Source organism: Scyliorhinus torazame, chromosome 25 (assembly GCF_047496885.1).
Source record: "Scyliorhinus torazame isolate Kashiwa2021f chromosome 25, sScyTor2.1, whole genome shotgun sequence".
In the NCBI taxonomy this organism is placed as follows: domain Eukaryota; kingdom Metazoa; phylum Chordata; class Chondrichthyes; order Carcharhiniformes; family Scyliorhinidae; genus Scyliorhinus; species Scyliorhinus torazame.
Window position 1 is genome coordinate 18,793,496 of NC_092731.1, and position 21,211 is coordinate 18,814,706.

The window sequence follows — 21,211 nt, forward strand, 5'->3', positions numbered from 1 at the left end:
TTGTTACGGGAGAGGTGTTTCCAGAACCCCAAAATGTATCATGGAGTTCAACCAACCCCCCCTTTTAATGCTATTGTTGCTTTTCCGAGCACATGGCTTGTTCCCTAGGTGTGGGATTACAATTATGGACACGTGGGTTTTTAAACACAAAACAATGTTTACTCCATGAACTCAACTTAACCTCTTAAATAAACATTGGATCTCTTAACACCCCTTACTTCAAAGATAACCCCGAAAATATTACAACAATAAATAATCCTTCAGTTATTCCTTTCAACATCCATGAGACTTAACACCTTTAAACAGAAACACGTCAGGTTAAAGGCTTTACTATTATGAGTTTAAATCACCCAAATGATCCAGAGATAGTCTTTCATGGCAGAGATCCAGCTCACTGCAAACACAGACACTCCCAAGCTCTTTTCAAACTGAAACTAAACAACTGCAAAATGGCTGATCTAAAGCCCGGCTCCACCCACACTCTGACATCACTGCATTTCTTAAAGGTACATTGCTTAAACATCCATTTCTTAAAGGCACTCTCACATGACGCCCTTTAAAGCTTACCTCTTCCATCAAGCTTGGGGGGTCACCTGACCTAATATCGCCTTGCGCGATTCAGCGTCACGTTTCAGTCTGACACAGAGGGACAATGTATCCCAATTAAAGACACTATATAAATGAAAGTTGTTTTTGTTCCCCACCCGGGGTGCCAAAGCCAGCCCGGAATTTCTCCCACTAAGAATGAAAATGGAGAACTTAAGGACTAGTAATAATCGCTTATTGTCACAAGTCGGCTTCAATGAAGTTACTGTGAAAAGCCCCTAGTCGCCACATTCCGGCGTCTGTTCGGGGATTGCCGGTACGGGAATTGAACCCGCGCTGTTGCCTTGTCCTGCATTGCAAGCCAGCTGTTTAGCCCAGTATGCTAAACCAGCCCCAAGGAGCTAGACTAGGAGCAGGAGTGGGCCATTCAGCCCCTCGATCCCGCTCCGCCATTCAATACGATCACAGCTTGGCCTACTCTCCACCTTCCTGTTCGCTTCCCCTTCATCCCATTACTAATTAAAAACCCAACTCCTTAAATTTGTCCAGTGTCCATTGCACTCTGGGATGGAGAATGCCACGGATTCACAAGCCCTTTGAAGTAATTCCTCCTCATCTGTGTTTAATCTTCTGCCCCTTAGCGTAAAAAACGAGGCCTCTCGATCTTGAATGCCCAGCAAGGGGAAACACCCGCTCTACGTCCACCCTGTCAATCCCCTTTCGCATCTTGCACACCTCAATTAGATCCCCTCTCATTCCTCCAAACTCCAGCAAGCATCGGCCTAAAATCACTCTTCGGAAGACGAGTCCTTCATCCCTGGAATCAATGCAGTGAACCCTCTCTGAACCGCCCCTAATGCATTTACATCCTTCCTCGGGACAGGGGACCTGAACTGTGGCCCCGCGCTCCAGATGCGGCCTCTCCAACGCCCTATACAGTTGCAACAGCTCTCCTCTACTTTTCCACAGACTTAACCACCCTCTGAGAGACAATAATTTGTTCTCTTCTTCAATCATGGAAGCCCGTCAGGGCTGAGGGGGGGGGGGGCCATTCGGCCCATCGGGTCTGCACCGACCCACTGAAAGAGCACCTTACCCAGGCCCACTCCCCCACCCTACCCCTGTAACCCCCGTCCAGGGGTGATTTAGAATGGCCAATCCACATCTTTGGACACCTTAAGGGGCAGTTTTATCGTGACCAATCCGCCTGACCTGCGCATCTTTGGGCTGTGGGAGGAAGCCCACGCAGACACGGGGGAGGACATGCAGACTCCACACAGTCAGCCGAGGCCAGAATCGAACCCGGGTCCCTGACGCTGTGAGACAGCAGTGCTAACCACTGTGCCACCGTGCGCTGCTTTATTAGTTGTATTTGGGGGCTAAAGGACGGATTTAAACAACGATCCAAGATGATTGGATCGGGCAATGATTTTGTTTTCTAACTGGCTGGAAAATGGAGTGGCTGGAGGATGGAAACGTCGAGTAGCCAATGGCGAAGCCCAGTAGGTGTAGGTGGCGATCATGTGGTCCGGGGCAGACCACGTCAACCCTGTGGATCTGACTGAGGTACTGGAAATGGTAAAAGGGGTTTTGATAGAACGGGTGGGAATTTGGGGGGAGTGGGGGGTGCGCATCGCCAGGAAAGTGAGGCTGGGCCAAGTCAAGGAGCATAACTTTGCACAAAGTGACGTGTGAAATCTGGAACCCCTGTCAGAAATCCCAGCGCTGGTCCAAGAAAGGAAGAGGCGGGAATTGTAATTTGAAGGGTGCCCATGCAAGGTAAGTGGATGGGACTAATTGGAAATGCCTTTCAAAGGGCTAGACCCATGCATGATGGGCTGAATCGCCTCCTGTGTGGTATCAACTGATGGGCCCTGCGGCCGTACCACTTTGGGGGTTCTAGTAGGCTAACTCGTGCCTGAGAAATGCCATTAGTGGGCCCAGAGTGCTTGTGACGGTGGCTGTCACTGGACTCAACCCAGGCTCAGGCTAATCCTCGGGCGGGGGGGGGGGGGGGCGGGGGGGGGGGCGACGGCGACGGCGACACCGGTTCGAATCCCACCCCGGCAGCTGGTGGAATTTAAATTGAATGAATAAAATTTGGAATAGAAAAGCTGGTCTCAGTAACGGCGACTGCGACAACTATCATCGATTGTCGGAAAAACCCATCTGGTTCACTGATGCCCCTTTCGGGAAGGAAATCTGCCGCCCTTACCCGGTCTGGCCTACACGTGACTCCAGACCCACAGCAATGTGGTTGATTCTTTAACTGCCCCGCTGGAATGGCCGAGCGAGACACTCCGTTCGAGGGCAATTAGGGCAGGGCAACAAATGCTGGCCCGGCCCACAGATCTTATAAATAATAGATTTCATGGCATTTACAGTGCATGAGGAGGCCATTCGGCCCATCGAGTCTGCCGGCCCTTCGAAAGGGCACCCTCCTTACGCCCACGTCCCCACCCTATCCCCGTCATCCCACCTAACATTTTTGGACACCAAGGGCAATTTAGCACGGCCAATCCACCTAACCTGCGCATCTTTGGACTGTGGGAGGAAACCGGAGCCCCCGGAGGAAACCCACGCAGACACGGGGAGAACGTGCAAACTCCGCACAGACAGTGACCCAAGCCGGGAATCGAACCTGGGACCCTAGAGCTGTGAAGCAACTGTGCTAACCACTGTGCCACCATGCTGCCCAAGAATAAAATATCTTGTACATCATACAAAAAGCTTTAAAAATTAACTTTTGGTGGGGAGAAATTAATAAGCAAGCATGCACTATTATCTCCTGCGCAGAATGCAATTGGGAGATGAATTTCCTAATGAATCCGTAAACTGCTATCTATCCTCAGCTTAGCTAATGCGATGAATACAATTCTTGTGTTGGCAGAGCCCTTTCCTCCTGCAGTTAATTGTTATCCAGCTCAATAACCACATAAAAGTTAATTGCTTTTCACCCGAGTGAGTCTGTTGACTTGCCCAGTCTGCCTTTCACCCCTAGCTTGGCGTCGTCCCTTATCGTGGTGTTATTTTAGGTATTTAACTTACAAAATTAACTCCATATTTCAGGGACCTCCAGCACAGTGAGAACATAGTAACTCACCAAGGTTCCTTAGGCAGCACCTTCCAAACCCACATCTACCATGTAGAAGGACAAGAGCAGCAGGTACCTGGGAACCCCACCACCTGGAGGCTCCCCTCCAAGTCACTCCATCCTTTTTTTAAATAAATTTAGAGTACCCAATTCTTTTTTTTCCCAATTAAGGGGCAATTTAGCGTATCCAAACCACCTACCCTGCACACCTTTGGGTTGTGGGGGTGAGACCCACGCAAACACTGGGAGAATGTGCAAACTCCACACGAACAGTGACCCGGGGCCGGGATCGAAACCTGGTCCTCAGTGCCATGAGGCAACAGTGCTAACCACTGCGCCACCGTGCTGCCCGTCACACACCACCCTGACTTGGAAATATATCGGCCGTTCCTTCACTGTCTCTGGGGCAACATCCTGACTCACTCTCTGACAGCACAGTGGATGTACCTACACCTCTGGGACTGCAGTGGTTCAAGAAGGCAGCTCACCGCCACCTTCTGAAGGGCAACTGGGCAATGAATGCCGGCCTAATCAGCAATGCCCACATCCCGTAAATGAATCTTTAAGATTTGTGGTGACCCCAGCCTCCACCACTTTCTGTGGAAGAGGATCCCACAGTGCGGCACGGTGGCGCAGTGGTTGACACTGCTGCCTCACAGCGCCAGGGACCCGGGTTCAATTCCGGCCTCGGGTCACTGTCTGTGTGGAGCTTGCACTTTCCGTGTGTGCGTGGGTTGCCTCCGGGTGCTCCGGTTTCCTCCCACAGTCCAAAGATGTGCGGGTTAGGTGGATGGGCCGAGCTTGGTGCTCTTTCGATGGGCCGGTGCAGACTCGATGGGCCGAATGGCCTCCTGCACAGTCGGGATTCTATGAACGGCCCTCGAGAGGCAACAATCTCTCTTTATTTGGCCTAATTGGGGGACACCTTATTCCTAACGCATGTCCACAAGTTCTCGTCTGCCCCATAAGGGGAGACATACCCTCAGCATCCACCCCTGTCGAGCTTCCGCGGGATCTTTTATAATTCGGTAAAATCATCCCTCAGTTCTTCTAAACTCCAATGGAGACAGGCCCAACCTTTCCACATAAGATAAACCCCCTTCGTCCCAGGAATCGGTCAAGTAAACTTTCTCTGAGCTCTTTTCTAATCCGGTTATATCCTTTTTTGTGTAAGGGGATTAAAACTGTACACAACACTCAGATCTGATCGCACTAAAGTCCTGTGTCGCTGTCGCAAGACTTCACGCATTCCTCCAGCTGATGTCCCTTTGCAATAAAGATTCCATTGTCCCTTGCTGCCCTCTGCTGGAACAAAGCTCAGGTGCACCCCCAGACACTAACAGCAACAACAACTTGCCTTTACTTAGCACCTTTCAGACAAAATGCCACAGGGCGCTTCGTGGGGGCAGTATGTCACGGAACGTGGTGCCGAGCCACAGAGGGAGGTATAATAATAATCATCTTTATTATTGTCACAATTAGGCTTACATTAACACTGTGAAAAGCCCCTAGACGCCACACTCCGGTGCCTGATATTAGGGGCAGGTGACCAGATATTTGGTGAAAGATGTAGATGTTAAGGGGGGGTCTGTAAAGGAGGGTGGAGTGAGGCAAATTGGGGGTGTGTGAAAGAGGCCAGAGATTTTTAGAAATACATTTTGAGTACCCATTTCTTCTTTTTATTCCAATTAAGGGGCAATTTACCAATCCACCCACCCTGCACATCTTTGGGTTGTGGGGGTGAGACCCACGCAGACACGGGGAGAACGTGCAAACTCCACACGGATAGTGACCCTGGGGCCGGGATCGAATCCGGGTTCTCAGTGCCACGAGGCAGCAGTGCTAACCACTGCGTCACCGTGCCGCCCTTAAAAGAGGCCAGAGTTGAAGAAGCGCAAATATCCTGGCCGTTGGAGGGGGAGGGGGGGTTAGAGGGGGTCGCAGATATTAGGGGGGGGGGGTGAAGCCCTGGAGGGGTTTGCAAACAAGGATGGCGATTTCCGAATCGAATTGTTTCTTAACTTAATCTCGGCCAATAACATAAAGCAGCACAGGCACCTGGAGCAGGAGTAGGCCCGAGAGCCTGCTGTGCCATTCGGCGAGATAGTGGCTGCCCTGAGATTCCATTTACCTCAAAGAAAATCTCTCACCGCAAGGATTTAAGATTGAACAGTTGGTTCGGCATCAGAGAGGACAGGAGGGAGGGGGAGTGAGAAAGTGAGGGGGGGGGGGGGGGGAAGTAAAGAAGTTGGAGGGGGAAAGAGGGACGGCGTTAGAGAATTTACAGTGCAGAAGGAGACCGTTCAGCCCATCGAGTGTGCACCAGCTCTTGGAAAGAGCATCCTACTTCAGCCCACGCCTCCACCCTATCCCCGTAACCCGGTAACCCCACCTAATCCCCTCCGTTGTGTTGTGGAGAAGGGGGGAAAGTGGGGTAGGGTGAGGAGGGGGGGGGGAAGAGAGGTTGAGGGAGGGAGTTGCCAAGAGGTGGAGGGGGTTAGAGAGACGGAGAAAGCAAGTTAGGGGGAGGGGAAAAGAGACCAAAGGAGGAGAGATGGTGAGAGTAGAGGGGAGGGAGCGGGTGGAGAGGGACACGAGAGGAGGAGTGGGATTGCGAGGGAGAGGATAGATGGAGTGAGGGGGGGGGAGGGGGGGAGAGAGAGAAAGGAGAGAGAGTGCTGGAAGGGAAGGGGAATTGCAATGATTTTTTATTTTATTTTAGAGTACCCAATTCATTTTTTTTTTCCAATTAAGGGGCAATTTTAGCGTGGCCAATCCACCTACCCTGCACATCTTTGGGTTGTGGGGGCGAAATCCACGCAAACACGGGGAGAATGTGCGAACTCCACATGGACAGTGACCCAGAGCCGGAATCGAACCCGGGACCTCAGCGCCGTGAGGCCGCAGAGCTAACCACTGTTCCACCGTGCTGCCCAGGGGCAGTGCAATGATGTTGGCACTGAGCACTGCATCCTTACCGTGACAGGAGACAGGAGATAAACTGCAGGATAAACAGATTTTTAAGCATGAGTAAAGGGTTTTGTCGCCTGAGTCAATGAGAGGTGGTTCTCTCTCTCTGCTGCAGTGAGAACAGACTGATGAGTTGCTTCCTTTTTTAGATAAATTTTGATCTGTGATTCAGGAAGATGAGAGAGGCACAAGTGGAACTGCTAGTCACGGGGACTTGTCATCAGAGGGATTCCTGCCTGTTTAAACTTGATCTCCCCGGCCACGCGGCCATTCCCCTCTCTGTGCGGTCTCTTCTGCACAAAGAAATGGTCCTGCGACCTTCACCCTAGCTCCCAAAATTTTAACAAGCTTTGCTGGAAAGGGAGTTGGGCGTTCACTCGAAAAGGAGAAATGCCCAGCTCAGAGAGGCTGGGCCGAATGGCCCGCTCCTGTGCAGTACGAACCTGTGATTCCTGCTGGAGTCCAGTTCCAGGAATGTGCTGCCTGGCTCACCCTGTGAATTAACCTCCAGGTGACAAGCCTGGCCCCTGTCTGTGGGGTGGGATGGGGGGGGGGGGGGTTGTTAGGCAATTTGGCCGTGACGGGCATCACATCGGAGCCTGACCCCGACCTCGCCCAATGTCGAACCCAGCACAGTAGTAGGAGCAGAATTAGGCCACTCGGCCCATCGAGTCTGCTTCAGTGACTTGGCCGCCACAGCCTTCTGCGGCAAAGAATTCCACAGATTCCCCCCTCTGGCTGAAGAAATTCCTCCTCATCTCTGTTTGAAAGGATCGTCCCTTTAGTCTGAGATTCTGTCCTCTGCTTCTAGTCTTTCCTACACGTGGAAACATCCTGTGCTCTTATGGGGCAGCGCTGGGTCCTCCGGCCACTGGAGGTCGCAGTTCAGGTCCTCCGACTGACCAGTTGCAATCTCCCCGACGCCATTCCACCCTCCGGCCACTAGTAGCCGCACTTCAGCGCCTCCGACATCCCGAGTGGCGCTGTTCTCCATCCAATGCGGTCCTCCGGCCACTAGAGGGCGCACTTCAGCTCCTCCGACATCCGAGCGGCGCTGGGTCAGCCGGCCACAGTAGGTGGCGGTATCAGGGCCTCCGACCGGCGCCGCTTCCCCTCCTTCCAGCGGGAAGGTGGAGGATCAGGACACTACCCCCCTGCGCGACTGCTCCCAGCGGTCTAGTCCTCCCAGCGGTGCTGCCCCTAGCGGCCGGAGGAGTCCTCCCAGCGCGACATTCCCCCTGGAGGCCGGAGGAGGAGTCCTCCCAGCGGTGCTGACTCCCTGGCGGGCTGAAGGTGGAGTCCTCCCAGCGGTGCTGCCCGCAGCGGCCGGAGCTCTCAGCGCGGCGCTGCCCCCAGCGGACGGTCCTCCCAGCTGTGCTGCCCCCTGGCAGGCTGGAGGAGTCCTCCCAGCGCGGCGCTGCCCCCAGCGGCCGGTCCTCGCAGCGCGGTGCTGCCCCCAGCAGCCGGTCCTCCCAGCGGTACAGCCCCCAGCGGCCGGTCCTCCCAGCGGTGCTGCCCCCAGCGGCCGGAGGAGCGGGCTGACTGACGGGCGATGCGGTCGCGGCCTGCAGTTTCGCTCCAGCAGCCGGCCCGATGGCGTCTCTCCGCGGCGCAGCCGGGGCCTTGCGGCGGCTCCTCGGCCCGCACTCTGTCCGCAGGAGGAGGTTGAATTTGTGCAGCGGGAGCCGCGCCCAGACCCCGGGCCGGGCGGCGCCGAGGGCGGGAGGTCCGGGCCCGGGGCCCAGCGAGCTGGACAGGGCGGACGCCTGGGTGAGGAGCTGGGCGGCGGGCCGGGAAAGGCCGGAGCGGGAGTGTGGGAGCTCACTGGGACAGTCAGACATTGGACAAGATTCAAACTGGGCTTAAAAAAGGAGAAATGTACAGATACGGATCTGGAATATTATCCTCAAAGCCGTGTTTATGTTCCCGTAACAGCCTCCCCGAACAGGCGCCGGAATGTGGCGACTAGGGGCTTTTCACAGTAACTTCATTTGAAGCCTACTTGTGACAATAAGCGATTTTCATTTCATTTCATTTTTCATTAAAACATGACAATATGTGACCATGACCAACATGTATGTGTAACAGCGATGGATGTGTGTCTGTGACAGATGTATGTGTCTGTGACAGATTTATGTGTGTCCGTGACAGATGTATGTGTGTCCGTGACTGACGTGCGTGTGTCCGTGATGGATGTATGTACGTGTCTGATGGACATATGTACGTGTCCGTGAGGAACGCATGTACGTGTCCGTGACGGACGTGTGTACGTGTCCGAGACGGCTGTATGTGCGTGTCCGTGACTGACGTATGTGCGTGTCCGTGACTGACATGTGTGCGTGTCCGTGACTGATGTATGTGCGTGTCCGTGACTGACGTATGTGCGTGTCCGTGACTGACGTATGTGCGTGTCCGTGACTGACGTATGTGCGTGTCCGTGACTGACGTATGTGCGTGTCCGTGACTGACGTATGTGCGTGTCCGTGGCTGACGTATGTGCGTGTCCGTGGCTGACGTATGTGCGTGTCCGTGACGGACATATGTGTGTGTCCGGGACTGACCTATCTGTGTGTCCGGGACTGACCTATGTGTGTGTCCGTGACTGACATATGTGTGTGTCCGTGACTGACGTCTGCCACACACTCTCACTCGTCCGCCAGTCACACACACGTCCACGCATATGTCCGTCACAGTCAGACACCTACGTCTGTCACATGTGTGACCGTGACCAACGTGTGTGTGACCGCGATGGATGTATGTGTGTCCATGACAGATGTATGTTTCTGACCATGACGGACGCATGCGTGGACGTGTGTGTGACTGTGGTGGACGAATGTGAGACCGTAGCGGACATGTGTGTGACCATGGCAGACGTGTGTGACACCATGCGGCCATATGTGTGACCGTGACTGACGTATGTGTGACTGCGACTGAGTGTCCGTAACGGGTGTGTTATTAACGGGTGGGCATTAACGTGGCGGATGTATGGGTGACCGCGGCGTACGTATGTATGACCTGTGTTGATTTGAGTTCTCCCTGGCGTGTGACAGACATTCATACTCCAGCCAACATCACTAAATCCGATTTTCCAGCCATTATCATTTTGCGCACAGCCAGGTCCCATAATCAGCCAATTAGCTGCTGTAAAATGAAATGAAAATCGCTTATTGTCACAAGTAGGCTTCAAATGAAGTTACTGTGAAAAACCCCTAGTCGCCACATTCCGGCGCCTGTTCGGGGAGGCTGGTACGGGAATTGAACCCGCGCTGCTGGCCTGCCTTGGTCTGCTTTAAAAGCCAGCGATTTAGCCCTGTGCTAAATCAGCCCCTGTGTGCCTACATTACAATAGTGACTGCACGTCGAAACGTACCCCATTGGCTGTAACGCACATGGAGACATGCTGCGGCTGTGAAAGGCACCATGTGACTTTATCAAAGCAGTTTAGGTACCTTTGAGGCAACTTTGTAATGTAGCAAAACATGACAGCCAATAGGCGCGGAACAAACTCCCACAAATCATCTTATTTTTTATCTTTTAAACTTAGAGTACCCAATTCATTTTTTTCAATTAAGGGACAATTTAATGTGGCCAATCCACCTACCCTGCTCATCTTTGGGTTGTGGGGGCGAAACCCACGCAAACACGGGGAGAATGTGCAAACTCCACACGGACAGTGACCCAGAGCCAGGATCGAACCTGAGACCTCGGCGCCGTGAGGCTGCAGTGCTAACCACTGGGCCACCGTGCTGCCTTATCTTTTTTAGTGTTGTGGGCTGAAGGATCAATATTGCCCTGGGATTCCCGGGAAACTACTTTCCCTTGGAATAGTGTCTGTGGAGTCAGTTGTCTCCTCCTGAGGGAACAGATGGGATCTCGGATTTTAACGTCTCGTTCGGAAACCTGAACATCTGGCGGCGCCGCCCTCCCTCAGCACTGCACTGGGGGTTGGTGGGGTGCCAGCCTGGAATCGGAGTGGAGCTGGAACCCTTAACCTACTGATTTAGAGAATGAATTGTAATAGCGGGTTCCGCTTTCTGTTAGTCAGTAAGTGGGATGCTGCAGATTTACAAGGGCATGTGGCACGCTGTTAATGCACAGTGTTTGGCTCGAGCAGCTACCCTTTCTCCCTTGACGTTCGTCCCAATGGCTGCCCTTGATTGGAAGGTCATACCACCATTTTTGATGATGGATGGCCAGTTTGTTTGCGATTGGGCGTCTGCTGCCCCGTGTCGATGTTCAGAGAGCAGATCTTCATTGCGGTTTTGTGATTGTCTTTGAGGTGCTCCATTTTGCACCCCCCCCCCCCCCGCCCCGTCCCGTGTGAATGGGTTCCCTGGTCGAGCTCTGAACCAGAACACCTGTTGAGGATGTCTTGAGTCAGGCACCCTGCCAAGAGGCCCTGTCCATCTCAGCTGATACGAGAGAGCTTCACGACATCTATAATTGGTATGTCTGCGTCTTCTTTAAGTTTGTGTTGGGTCTGATATCACAATTCTTTAAAATAGGAGCTGAGCTAGCACAGGGTTTTTCAAACTCGGGGTCGTGACCATGCGGGTGGGTCACGGGCAGGTGTCGGAGGGAGATGGAGCGATCGGTTGTGGCGTTCCCAATCGCGGGAAGAAGCCCCCAACGGTTGCGACCACCTTTTAAGAGTGTGGGCTGCGGGCAGTTCCCGATTGGTTGTGGCGTTTGAGGGGGCGCGAGGCTGGACTGTGTGTGTGGGGCGGGGGGGAGGTTTGCTGGCGATAGGAACTGATTGGCATCCACGTGGGCACGCGATGTTAACTTCTGAAAGCTTCTCTCCCAAGGACTTTGTGAATGAATCTATTTTTCAGTGGAATCACTCGTGGGGATGAAGTGTCCGTTCCTCACAGTTTGCAAATTGAAAAATTGTTGGGGTTTCTGGTTTGAAAAATGTGTATTGTGGAGCCCAGAGAGGTGGTGAGGTTGGGGAGGGGTGTTGGAGCAGAGAGATCTTGGGGTCTATGTTCATAGATCTTTGAAAGCTGCCACTCAAGTGGATAGAGCTGTGAAGAAGGCCAATGATGTGCTAGCGTTCATTAACAGAGGGATTGAATTTAAGAGCCGTGAGGTGATGATGCAGCTGTACAAAACCTTGGTAAGGCCGCATTTGGAGTACTGTGTACAGTTCTGGTCGCCTCATTTTAGGAAGGATGTGGAAGCTTTGGAAAAGGTGCAAAGAAGATTTACCAGGATGTTGCCTGGAATGGAGAGTAGGTCTTACGAGGAAAGGTTGAGGGTGCTAGGCCTTTTCTCATTAGAACGGAGAAGGATGAGGGCGACTTGATAGAGGTTTATAAGATGGATCTGGGAAATAGATAGAGTAGACAGTCAGAGACTTTTTCCCCGGGTGGAACAAACCATTACAAGGGGACATAAATTTAAGGTGAATGGTGGAAGATATAGGGGGGATATCAGTGGTCGGTTCTTTACCCAGAGAGTGGTGGGGGCATGGAATGCACTGCCTCTGGAAGTAGTTGAGTCGGAAACATTAGGGACCTTCAAGCGGCTATTGGATAGGTATATGGATTACGGTAGAATGATATAGTGTAGATTAATTTGTTCTTAAGGGCAGCACGGTAGCATTGTGGATAGCACAATTGCTTCACAGCTCCAGGGTCCCAGGTTCGATTCCCCGCCGGGTCACTGTCTGTACGGAGTCTGCACATCCCGTGTGTGCATGGGTTTCCTCCGGGTGCTCCGGTTTCCTCCCACAGTCCAAAGATGTGCAGGTTAGGTGGATTGGCCATGATAAATTGCCCTTAGTGTTGGGTGGGGTTACTGGGTTATGGGGATAGGGTGGAGGTGTTGACGTTGGGTAGGGTGCTGTTTCCAAGAGCCGGTGCAGACCCGGTGGGCCGAATGGCCTCCTTCTACACTGTAAATTCTATGATAATCTATGAATCTGTAAGCCACTGAGTGTTAACTTTATTAATAATGGGGGGCAGCATGTGGCACAGTGGTTAGCACAGCTGCCTCACGGCGCCGAGGTCCCAGGTTCGATCCCGGCTCTGGGTCACTGTCCGTGTGGAGTTTGCACATTCTCCCCGTGTCTGCGTGGGTCTCGCCCCCACAACCCAAAGATGTGCAGGGTAGGTGGATTGGCCGCACTAAATTGCCCCTTAATTGGGAAAGAAAAAGAATTGGGGACTCTAAATTTTAAAAAAAACTTTATTAATGAGCGGCATTTGACCCGTGTGTGTGAATTTCGCTAAATTGAAAGTTTAGAAGTAGATTGGAAAGTAAACTCGACCTTTATTTTTATTTCGTAAGATCTGTTTAACTGTTAGTTGGAATGCTGTTTTTTCCATGGATGTTAATGGGGTTGAGCATGTGTTACTAAGAAAGTTTGCTGTAATACAAAACAAATGTCTCTATTTTTCAGTGGAATCACTTGTGGGGCTGAATTGTCCTTTCCGCAAATTGAATTTGCAAATTGAAAGGGTTTCTGGTTTGATTTCCTAATATAAATTGGGGTCCAATTCGGGTACCGTAAAAATGTGTATTGTGGAGCCCAGAGAGGTGGTGAGGTTGGGGAGGGGTGTTGGAGCTAGGCGGGGAGTCATTGCTCCTGTGAAACAACCCAGTGTTGGCTGGGTCTGTATCACCAATGCGTTAGCTGAACGATTAGCTCGGCATCCCTGGAATGGGTGCCGTCCTCTCCCAATTCCACCTGTACCCCGACTGCTTGCGCTGCTCCTTGACGAATTGTCTCTTGTGTTTTTTTTCCAGATGCTCAGGAAGGCCCACGAAACAGGTATCGCCCCTTTTGTTTTCCTGCTAACCTTTATGAAATTATTTGAAATGATATATTAGCGACATTTTCTGACATTCAAATCTAAAACCCCTTCCTCTGAGGAGCAAACGTTCGCAGGGGGGTGGGGAGAAGGCTGGAGAGTGGAACGCGACGCCGAGAATTGGCACAAACGCGATGGGCTGATTGGCCTCCTGTGCTGTAACCATTCGACAATTCCGCTTCAGTAGTTCGGTCCACTTTACTCGATGTTGACATGGATTCGTGGGGGGGGGGGGGGTTCTCAAAATAAAAGCAAATCGTAGCGGATGCTGTAATCTAAAGAATACACAGGAAATGCTGGACAATCTCAGCAGGTCTGACAGCCTCTGTGGAGAGAGAACGGAGCTAAAGTTTCCAGTCTGGGTAACTTTCACAGAGTCACCCAGACTCGAACCGTCAGCTCCCTTCTCTCTCCACAGACGCTGTCAGACCTGCCGCGGTTGTCCAGCATTTTTTGTTTTTTTCGGATGCAGTTTAAGTGTTGGTTAGCTTCCCTGTGTGACAATCCAGCAATGAGAGCTGAAAGAGCTGGGCCCCCGGTTCTGTGCCGACCTGGCTGATCTCTGCCCGGGTAGGGACTTGGCTACTGCAGCTGGCAAGATCAGGCCTCGATCGTGATCTCGCCCACTCCCACTGACCTTGCATTAGGAGGCTGGGGAGGGAGCCGGATTGGACTCGGGACCTCATGGACGAATAGCCCACCCACCCTGGCTGGGCTCTGTCTCAAAGGCTGGCCGGGGGCAGGAGGCCAGTGTGGAGATCCTACCCCAGGGCCAGTTGCCACCTTCCAGTGCCAGAGGGAAGAGAGTAAAGGGTCGGAGTTCAACTGCGGGACGTTACGTTGTTTCTCTTGTCCAATAGGATTTCTCTCCTGGTTTCGGAACGGACTCTTGGCGACTGGCGTGGGAGTGATATCGTACATGCAGAGCGATACGGGGAGAGAGGCCGCTTATGGTGAGTAACCGCACGCCACGTGGCTCCACAGTGTGCCTGTAGTTTATACTTTGCAATATGACAACGTTCCTACACCACCCCCTGCTCCCACATGCCGGTAGCTTTGTATTGGGCGAGGGTGCTAATGTGCTCATTCTTTCGCGGGATGTGGGCGTCGCTGGGCCGGGCCCAGCATTTGTTGCCCATCCCTAATTGCTCCTCTAACTGAGTGTCTCGCTCGGCCATTCCAGCGGGGCCAGTTAAGAATCAACCACATTGCTGTGGGGTCTGGAGTCACGTGTAGGCCAGACCGGGTAACGACGGCAGATTTCCTTCCCGAAAGGGGGACGTCGGTGAACCAGATGGGTTTTTACTACAATCGATGATCGTTGTCACGGTCGCCGTTACTGAGGCCTGCTTTCAATCCCAGATTTTATTCATTGAATTTGAATTGCACCAGCGGCCGGGGTGGGATTCAAACCTGTTAGGTGCCGCGCTGTTACTGCACCCAGAGTATTAGCCTGGGCCTCAGATTTGCTAGTCCCATGGCATTACCACTAGGCCACCGTCGCCCCTTTAATGTCAGGCCTGTGCCAGGGCGTTTGGCTGGAGCACTGCTAAGGTTTTATACTGGGCCACATGAGGACATATTAACACAGGGCAGCTTGGTCAAAGAGGAGAGGTAGCAGGGAGGGGATCCCACAGTCTGTGCTCAGGCAGCGGAAGGCGTAATCATAAGTGATAGGGTGATTACAGACAGGGGATGTGCAACAGGCTACAATTGACTGGCTCCTTAGATTGCCAGGTAATGATGTTGTTCACTCAAATTATGCATTTGAGCAAAGGCTACTGTACCTGTCCTGGGAGTGTTCAGTGGGGACAGTGTAGAGGGAGCTTTACTCTGTATCTAACACCGTGCTGTACCTGTCCTGGGAGTGTTTGATGGGGACAGTGTAGAGGGAGCTTTACTCTGTATCTAACCCCGCGCTGTACCTGTCCTGGGAATGTTTGATGGGGACAGTGTAGAGGGAGCTTTACTCTGTATCTAACCCCGTGCTGTACCTGTCCTGGGAGTGTTTGATGGGGACAGTGTAAAGGGAGCTTTACTCTGTATCTAACCCCGCGCTGTACCTGTCCTGGGAATGTTTGATGGGTTCAGTGTAGAGGGAGCTTTACTCTGTATCTAACCCTGTGCTGTACCTGTCCTGGGAGTGTTTGATGGGGACAGTGTAGAGGGAGCTTTACTCTGTATCGAACACCGCGCTGTACCTGTCCTGGGAATGTTTGATGGGGACAGTGTTGAGGTAACTTTACTCTGAATCTAACTCTGTTTTGGACCTGCTTGGGAGTGTAGTGTTTGATGGGGACCGTGTAGAGGGGTATTTACTCTCTATCTAACCCCATGCTGTACCTGTCCTGGGAATGTTTGATAGGGACAACGTAGAGGGAGCTTTACTCTGTATCTAACCCCTTGCTGTATCTGTCCTGGGAGTGTTTGATAGGGACAGCATAGAGGGAGCTTTGCTCTGTATCTAACCCCATGCTGTACATGTCCTGGGAGTGTTTAAAGGGGACAGTGTAGAGGGAGCTTTACTCTGTATCTAACCCCATGCTGTAGCTGTCCTGGGAGTGTTTGATGGGGACAGTGTAGAGGGAGCTTTACTCTGTATCTAACCCCATGCAGTACCTGTCCTGGGAGTGTTTGATGGGGACAGTGTAGAGGGAGCTTTACTCTGTATCTAACCCCGTGCTGTACCTGTCCTGGGAGTGTTTAAAGGGGACAGTGTAGAGGGAGCTTTACTCTGTATCTAACCCCATGCTGTAGCTGTCCTGGGAGTGTTTGATGGGGACAGTGTAGAGGGAGCTTTACTCTGTATCTAACCCCATGCAGTACCTGTCCTGGGAGTGTTTGATGGGGACAGTGTAGAGGGAGCTTTACTCTGTATCTAACACCGTGCTGTACCTGTCCTGGGAGTGTATGATGGGGACAGTGTAGTGGGAGCTTTACTCTGTATCTAACGCCGTGCTGTACCTGTCCTGGGAGTGATTGATGGGGACAGTGTTGAGGTAACTTTACTCTGAATCTAACTCTGTTTTGGACCTGCTTGGGAGTGTAGTGTTTGATGGGGACCGTGTAGAGGGAGTTTTACTCTCTATCTAACCCCATGCTGTACCTGTCCTCGGAATGTTTGATAGGGACAACGTAGACGGAGCTTTACTCTGTATCTAACCCCGTGCTGCATCTGTCCTGGGAGTGTTTAATGGGGACAGTGAAGAGGGAGCTTTACTCCGTATCTAACCCATGCTGTACATGTCCTGGGAGTGTTTAAAGGGACAGTGTAGAGGGAGCTTTATTCTGTATCTAACCCCATGCTGTAGCTGTCCTGGGAGTGTTTGATCGGGACAGTGTAGAGGGAGCTTTACTCTGTATCTGACCCCATGCTGTACTTGTCCTGGGAATGTTTGATGGGGACAGTGTAGAGGGAGCTTTACTCTGTATCTAACCCCGCGCTGTACCTGTCCTGGGAATGTTTGATGGGTTCAGTGTAGAGGGAGCTTTACTCTGTATCTAACCCCATGCAGTACCTGTCCTGGGAGTGTTTGATGGGGACAGTGTAGAGGGAGCTTTACTCTGTATCTAACCCCGCGCTGTACCTGTCCTGGGAATGTTTGATGGGTTCAGTGTAGAGAGAGCTTTACTCTGTATCTAACCCCATGCAGTACCTGTCCTGGGAGTGTTTGATAGGGACAACGTAGACGGAGCTTTACTCTGTATCTAACCCCGTGCTGCATCTGTCCTGGGAGTGTTTAATGGGGACAGTGTAGAGGGAGCTTTACTCCGTATCTAACCCTGTGCTATACCTGCCCTGGGAGTGTTTGATAGGGGCAGCGTACAGGGAGCTTTACTCTGTATCTAAGCCCTTGCTGTATCTGTCCTGGGAGTGTTTGATAGGGACAGCATAGAGGGAGCTTTGCTCTGTATCTAACCCCATGCTGCACATGTCCTGGGAGTGTTTAAAGGGGACAGTGTAGATTATCATCATAGATCATAGGATTTACAGTGCAGAAGGAGGCCATTCAGCCCATCGAGTCTGCACCGGCTCTTGGAAAGAGCACCCTACCCAAGGTCAACACCGCCACCCTATCCCCATAACCCAGTAACCCCACGCAACACTAAGGGCAATTTTGGACACTCAGGGCAATTTATCATGGCCAATCCACCTAACCCGCACATCTTTGGACTGTGAGAGGAAACCGGAGCACCCGGAGGAAACCCACGCACACGCGGGGAGGATGTGCAGACTCCGCACAGACAGTGACCCATGCCAGAATCGAACCTGGGACCCTGGAGCTGTGAAGCAATTGTGCTATCCACAAGGCTACCGTGCTGCCCCTAGAGGGAGCTTTACTCTGTATCTAACCCTGTGCTATATCTGCCCTGGGAATGTTTGATAGGGACAGCGTACAGGGAGCTTTACTCTGTATCTAACCCCATGCTGTATCTGTCCTGGGAGTGTTTGATAGGGACAGCTTGGAGGGAGCTTTGCTCTGTATCTAACCCCGTGCTGTACCTGTCCTGGGAGTGTTTGATGGGGACAGTGTAGAGGGAGCTTTACTATGTATCTAACACCGTGCTGTACCTGTCCTGGGAGTGTATGATGGGGACAGTGTAGTGGGAGCTTTACTCTGTATCTAACGCCGTGCTGTACCTGTCCTGGGAGTGATTGATGGGGACAGTGTTGAGGTAACTTTACTCTGAATCTAACTCTGTTTTGGACCTGCTTGGGAGTGTAGTGTTTGATGGGGACCGTGTAGAGGGAGTTTTACTCTCTATCTAACCCCATGCTGTACCTGTCCTAGGAATGGTTGATGGGGACAACGTAGACTGAGCTTTACTCTGTATCTAACCCCGTGCTGCATCTGTCCTGGGAGTGTTTAATGGGGACAATGTAGAGGGAGCTTTACTCCGTATCTAACCCTGTGCTATACCTGCCCTGGAAGTGTTTGATAGGGACAGCATAGAGGGAGCTTTGCTCTGTATCTAACCCCATGCTGTACATGTACTGGGAGTGTTTAAAGGGGACAGTGTAGAGGGAGCTTTACTCAGTATCTAACACCGTGCTGTACCTGTCCTGGGAGTGTTTGATGGGGACAGTCTAGAGGGAGCTTTCCTCTGTATCTAATTGTTTTGGACCTGCTTGGGAGTGTAGTGTTTGATGGGGACAGTGTAGAGGGAGCTCTACTCTGTATCTAACCCTGTGCTGTACCTGCCATGTGCATGTTTGATGGGGACAGTGTGAAGGGAGCTTTACTCTGTATCTAACCCTCTGCTGTACATGCCTTGTGCGTGCTTGTTGGGGACAGTGTAGAGGGAGCTGTACTCTGTATCTAACCCCATGCTGTACATGTCCTGGGAGTGTTTAAAGGGGACAGTGTAGAGGGAGCTTTATTCTGTATCTAACCCCATGCTGTAGCTGTCCTGGGAGTGTTTGATGGGGACAACGTAGACGGGCTTTACTCTGTATCTCACCCCGTGCTGCATCTGTCCTGGGAGTGTTTAATGGGGACAGTGTAGAGGGAGTTTTACTCCGTATCTAACCCTGTGCTATACCTGCCCTGGGAGTGTTTGATAGGGACAGCATAGAGGGAGCTTTGCTCTGTATCTAACCCCATGCTGTACATGTCCTGGGAGTGTTTGATGGGGACAGTGTAGAGGGAGCTTTGTTCTGTATCTAACCCCATGCTGTAGCTGTCCTGGGAGTGTTTGATGGGGACAGTGTAGAGGGAGCTTTACTCTGTATCTAACCTCATGCTGTACTTGTCCTGGGAATGTTTGATGGGGACAGTGCAGAAGGAGCTTAACTCTGTATCTAACCCCGTGCTGTACCTGTCCTGGGAGTGTTTGATGGGGACAGTGTAGAGGGAGCTTTACTCTGTATCTAACCCCGCGCTGTACCTGTCCTGGGAATGTTTGATGGGTTCAGTGTAGAGGGAGCTTTACTCTGTATCTAACCCCATGCAGTACCTGTCCTGGGAGTGTTTGATGGGGACAGTGTAGAGGGAGCTTTACTCTGTATCTAACACCGTGCTGTTCCTGTACTGGGAGTGTATGATGGGGACAGTGTAGTGGGAGCTTTACTCTGTATCTAACCCCGTGCTGTACCTGTCCTGGGAGTGATTGATGGGGACAGTGGTGAGGTAACTTTCCTCTGAATCTCACTCTGTTTTGGACCTGCTTGGGAGTGTAGTGTTTGATGGGGACCGTGTAGAGGGAGTTTTACTCTCTATCTAATCCCATGCTGCAGCTGTCCTGGGAGTGTTTGATGGGGACAGTGTAGAGGGAGCTCTACTCTGTATCTAACCCTGTGCTGTACCTGCCATGTGCATGTTTGATGGGGACAGTGTAGAGGGAGCTTTACTCTGTATCTAACCCCATGCTGTACTTGTCCTGGGAATGTTTGATGGGGACAGTGCAGAAGGAGCTTAACTCTGTATCTAACCCCGTGCTGTACCTGTCCTGGGAGTGTTTGATGGGGACAGTGTAGAGGGAGCTTTACTCAGTATCTAACCCCGCGCTGTACCTGTCCTGGGAATGTTTGATGGGTTCAGTGTAGAGGGAGCTTTACTCTGTATCTAACCCCATGCAGTACCTGTCCTGGGAGTGTTTGATGGGGACAGTGTAGAGGGAGCTTTACTCTGTATCTAACACCGTGCTGTTCCTGTACTGGGAGTGTATGATGGGGACAGTGTAGTGGGAGCTTTACTCTGTATCTAACCCCATGCTGTACTTGTCCTGGGAATGTTTGATGGGGACAGTGTAGAGGGAGCTTTACTCTGAATCTAATTGTTTTGGACCTGCTTGGGTGTGTAGTGTTTGATGGGGACAGTGTAGAGGGAGTTCTACTCTGTATCTAACCCTATGCTGTACCTCCCATGTGCATGTTTGATGGGGACAGTGTGAAGGGAGCTTTACTCTGTATCTAACCCTCTGCTGTACATGCCTTGTGCGTGCTTGTTGGGGACAGTGTAGAGGGAGCTGTACTCTGTATCTAACCCCGTGGTGTACCTGTCCTGGGAGTGTTTGATGGGTACAGTGTAGAGGGAGCTTTACTCTGTGTCTATCCCCGTGCTGTACCTGTCCTGGGAGTGTTTGATGGGGACAGTGTAGAGGGAACTTTACTCTGTATCTAACCCCGCGCTGTACCTGTCCTGGGAGTGTTTGATGGGGACAGTGTCGAGGGAGCTCTACTCTGTATCTAACCCTGTGCTGTACCTCCCATGTGCATGTTTGATGGGGACAGTGTGAAGGGAGCTTTACTCTGTATCTAACCCTCTGCTGTACATGCCTTGTGCGTGCTTGTTGGGGACAGTGTAGAGGGAGCTGTACTCTGTATCTAACCCCGTGCTGTACCTGTCCTGGGAGTGTTTGATGGGGACAGTGTAGAGGGAGCTTTACTCTGTATCTAACCCCGTGCTGTACCTGTCCTGGGAGTGTTTGATGGGGACAATGAGGAGGGAGCTTTACTCTGTATCTAACCCCATGCAGTACCTGTCCTGGGAGTGTTTGATGGGGACAGTGTAGAGGGAGCATTACTCTGTATCTAACACCGTGCTGTTCCTGTCCTGGCAGTTTATGATGGGGACAGTGTAGTGGGAGCTTTACTCTGTATCAAACCCCGTGCTGTACCTGTCCTGGGAGTGTTTGATGGGGACAGTGTAGAGGGAGCTTTACTCTGTATCTAACCCCGTGCTGTACCTGTCCTGGGAGTGATTGATGGGGACAGTGGTGAGGTAACGTTCCTCTGAATCTAACTCTGTTTTGGACCTGCTTGGGAGTGTAGTGTTTGATG

At 51.9% G+C, this 21,211-nt stretch overlaps 1 protein-coding gene and 1 pseudogene across 1 annotated transcript in view; one reads left to right on the plus strand and one right to left on the minus strand.

Annotated features, from left to right (window-relative positions):
- LOC140402381 (prolyl hydroxylase EGLN3-like) overlaps positions 1–21,211 on the minus strand; it is a 275,709-nt pseudogene that overhangs the window by 61,506 nt on the left and 192,992 nt on the right.
- Positions 8,131–21,211, plus strand: part of tmem160 (transmembrane protein 160) — a 33,639-nt gene continuing 20,558 nt past the window's right edge. The window contains exons 1-3 of the mRNA XM_072490123.1: positions 8,131–8,380; positions 13,364–13,388; positions 14,289–14,381. Of these exons, the coding sequence (XP_072346224.1) occupies positions 8,204–8,380; positions 13,364–13,388; positions 14,289–14,381 (295 nt within the window). The 5' untranslated portion in view covers positions 8,131–8,203. The remainder of the gene's footprint in view (positions 8,381–13,363; positions 13,389–14,288; positions 14,382–21,211) is intronic.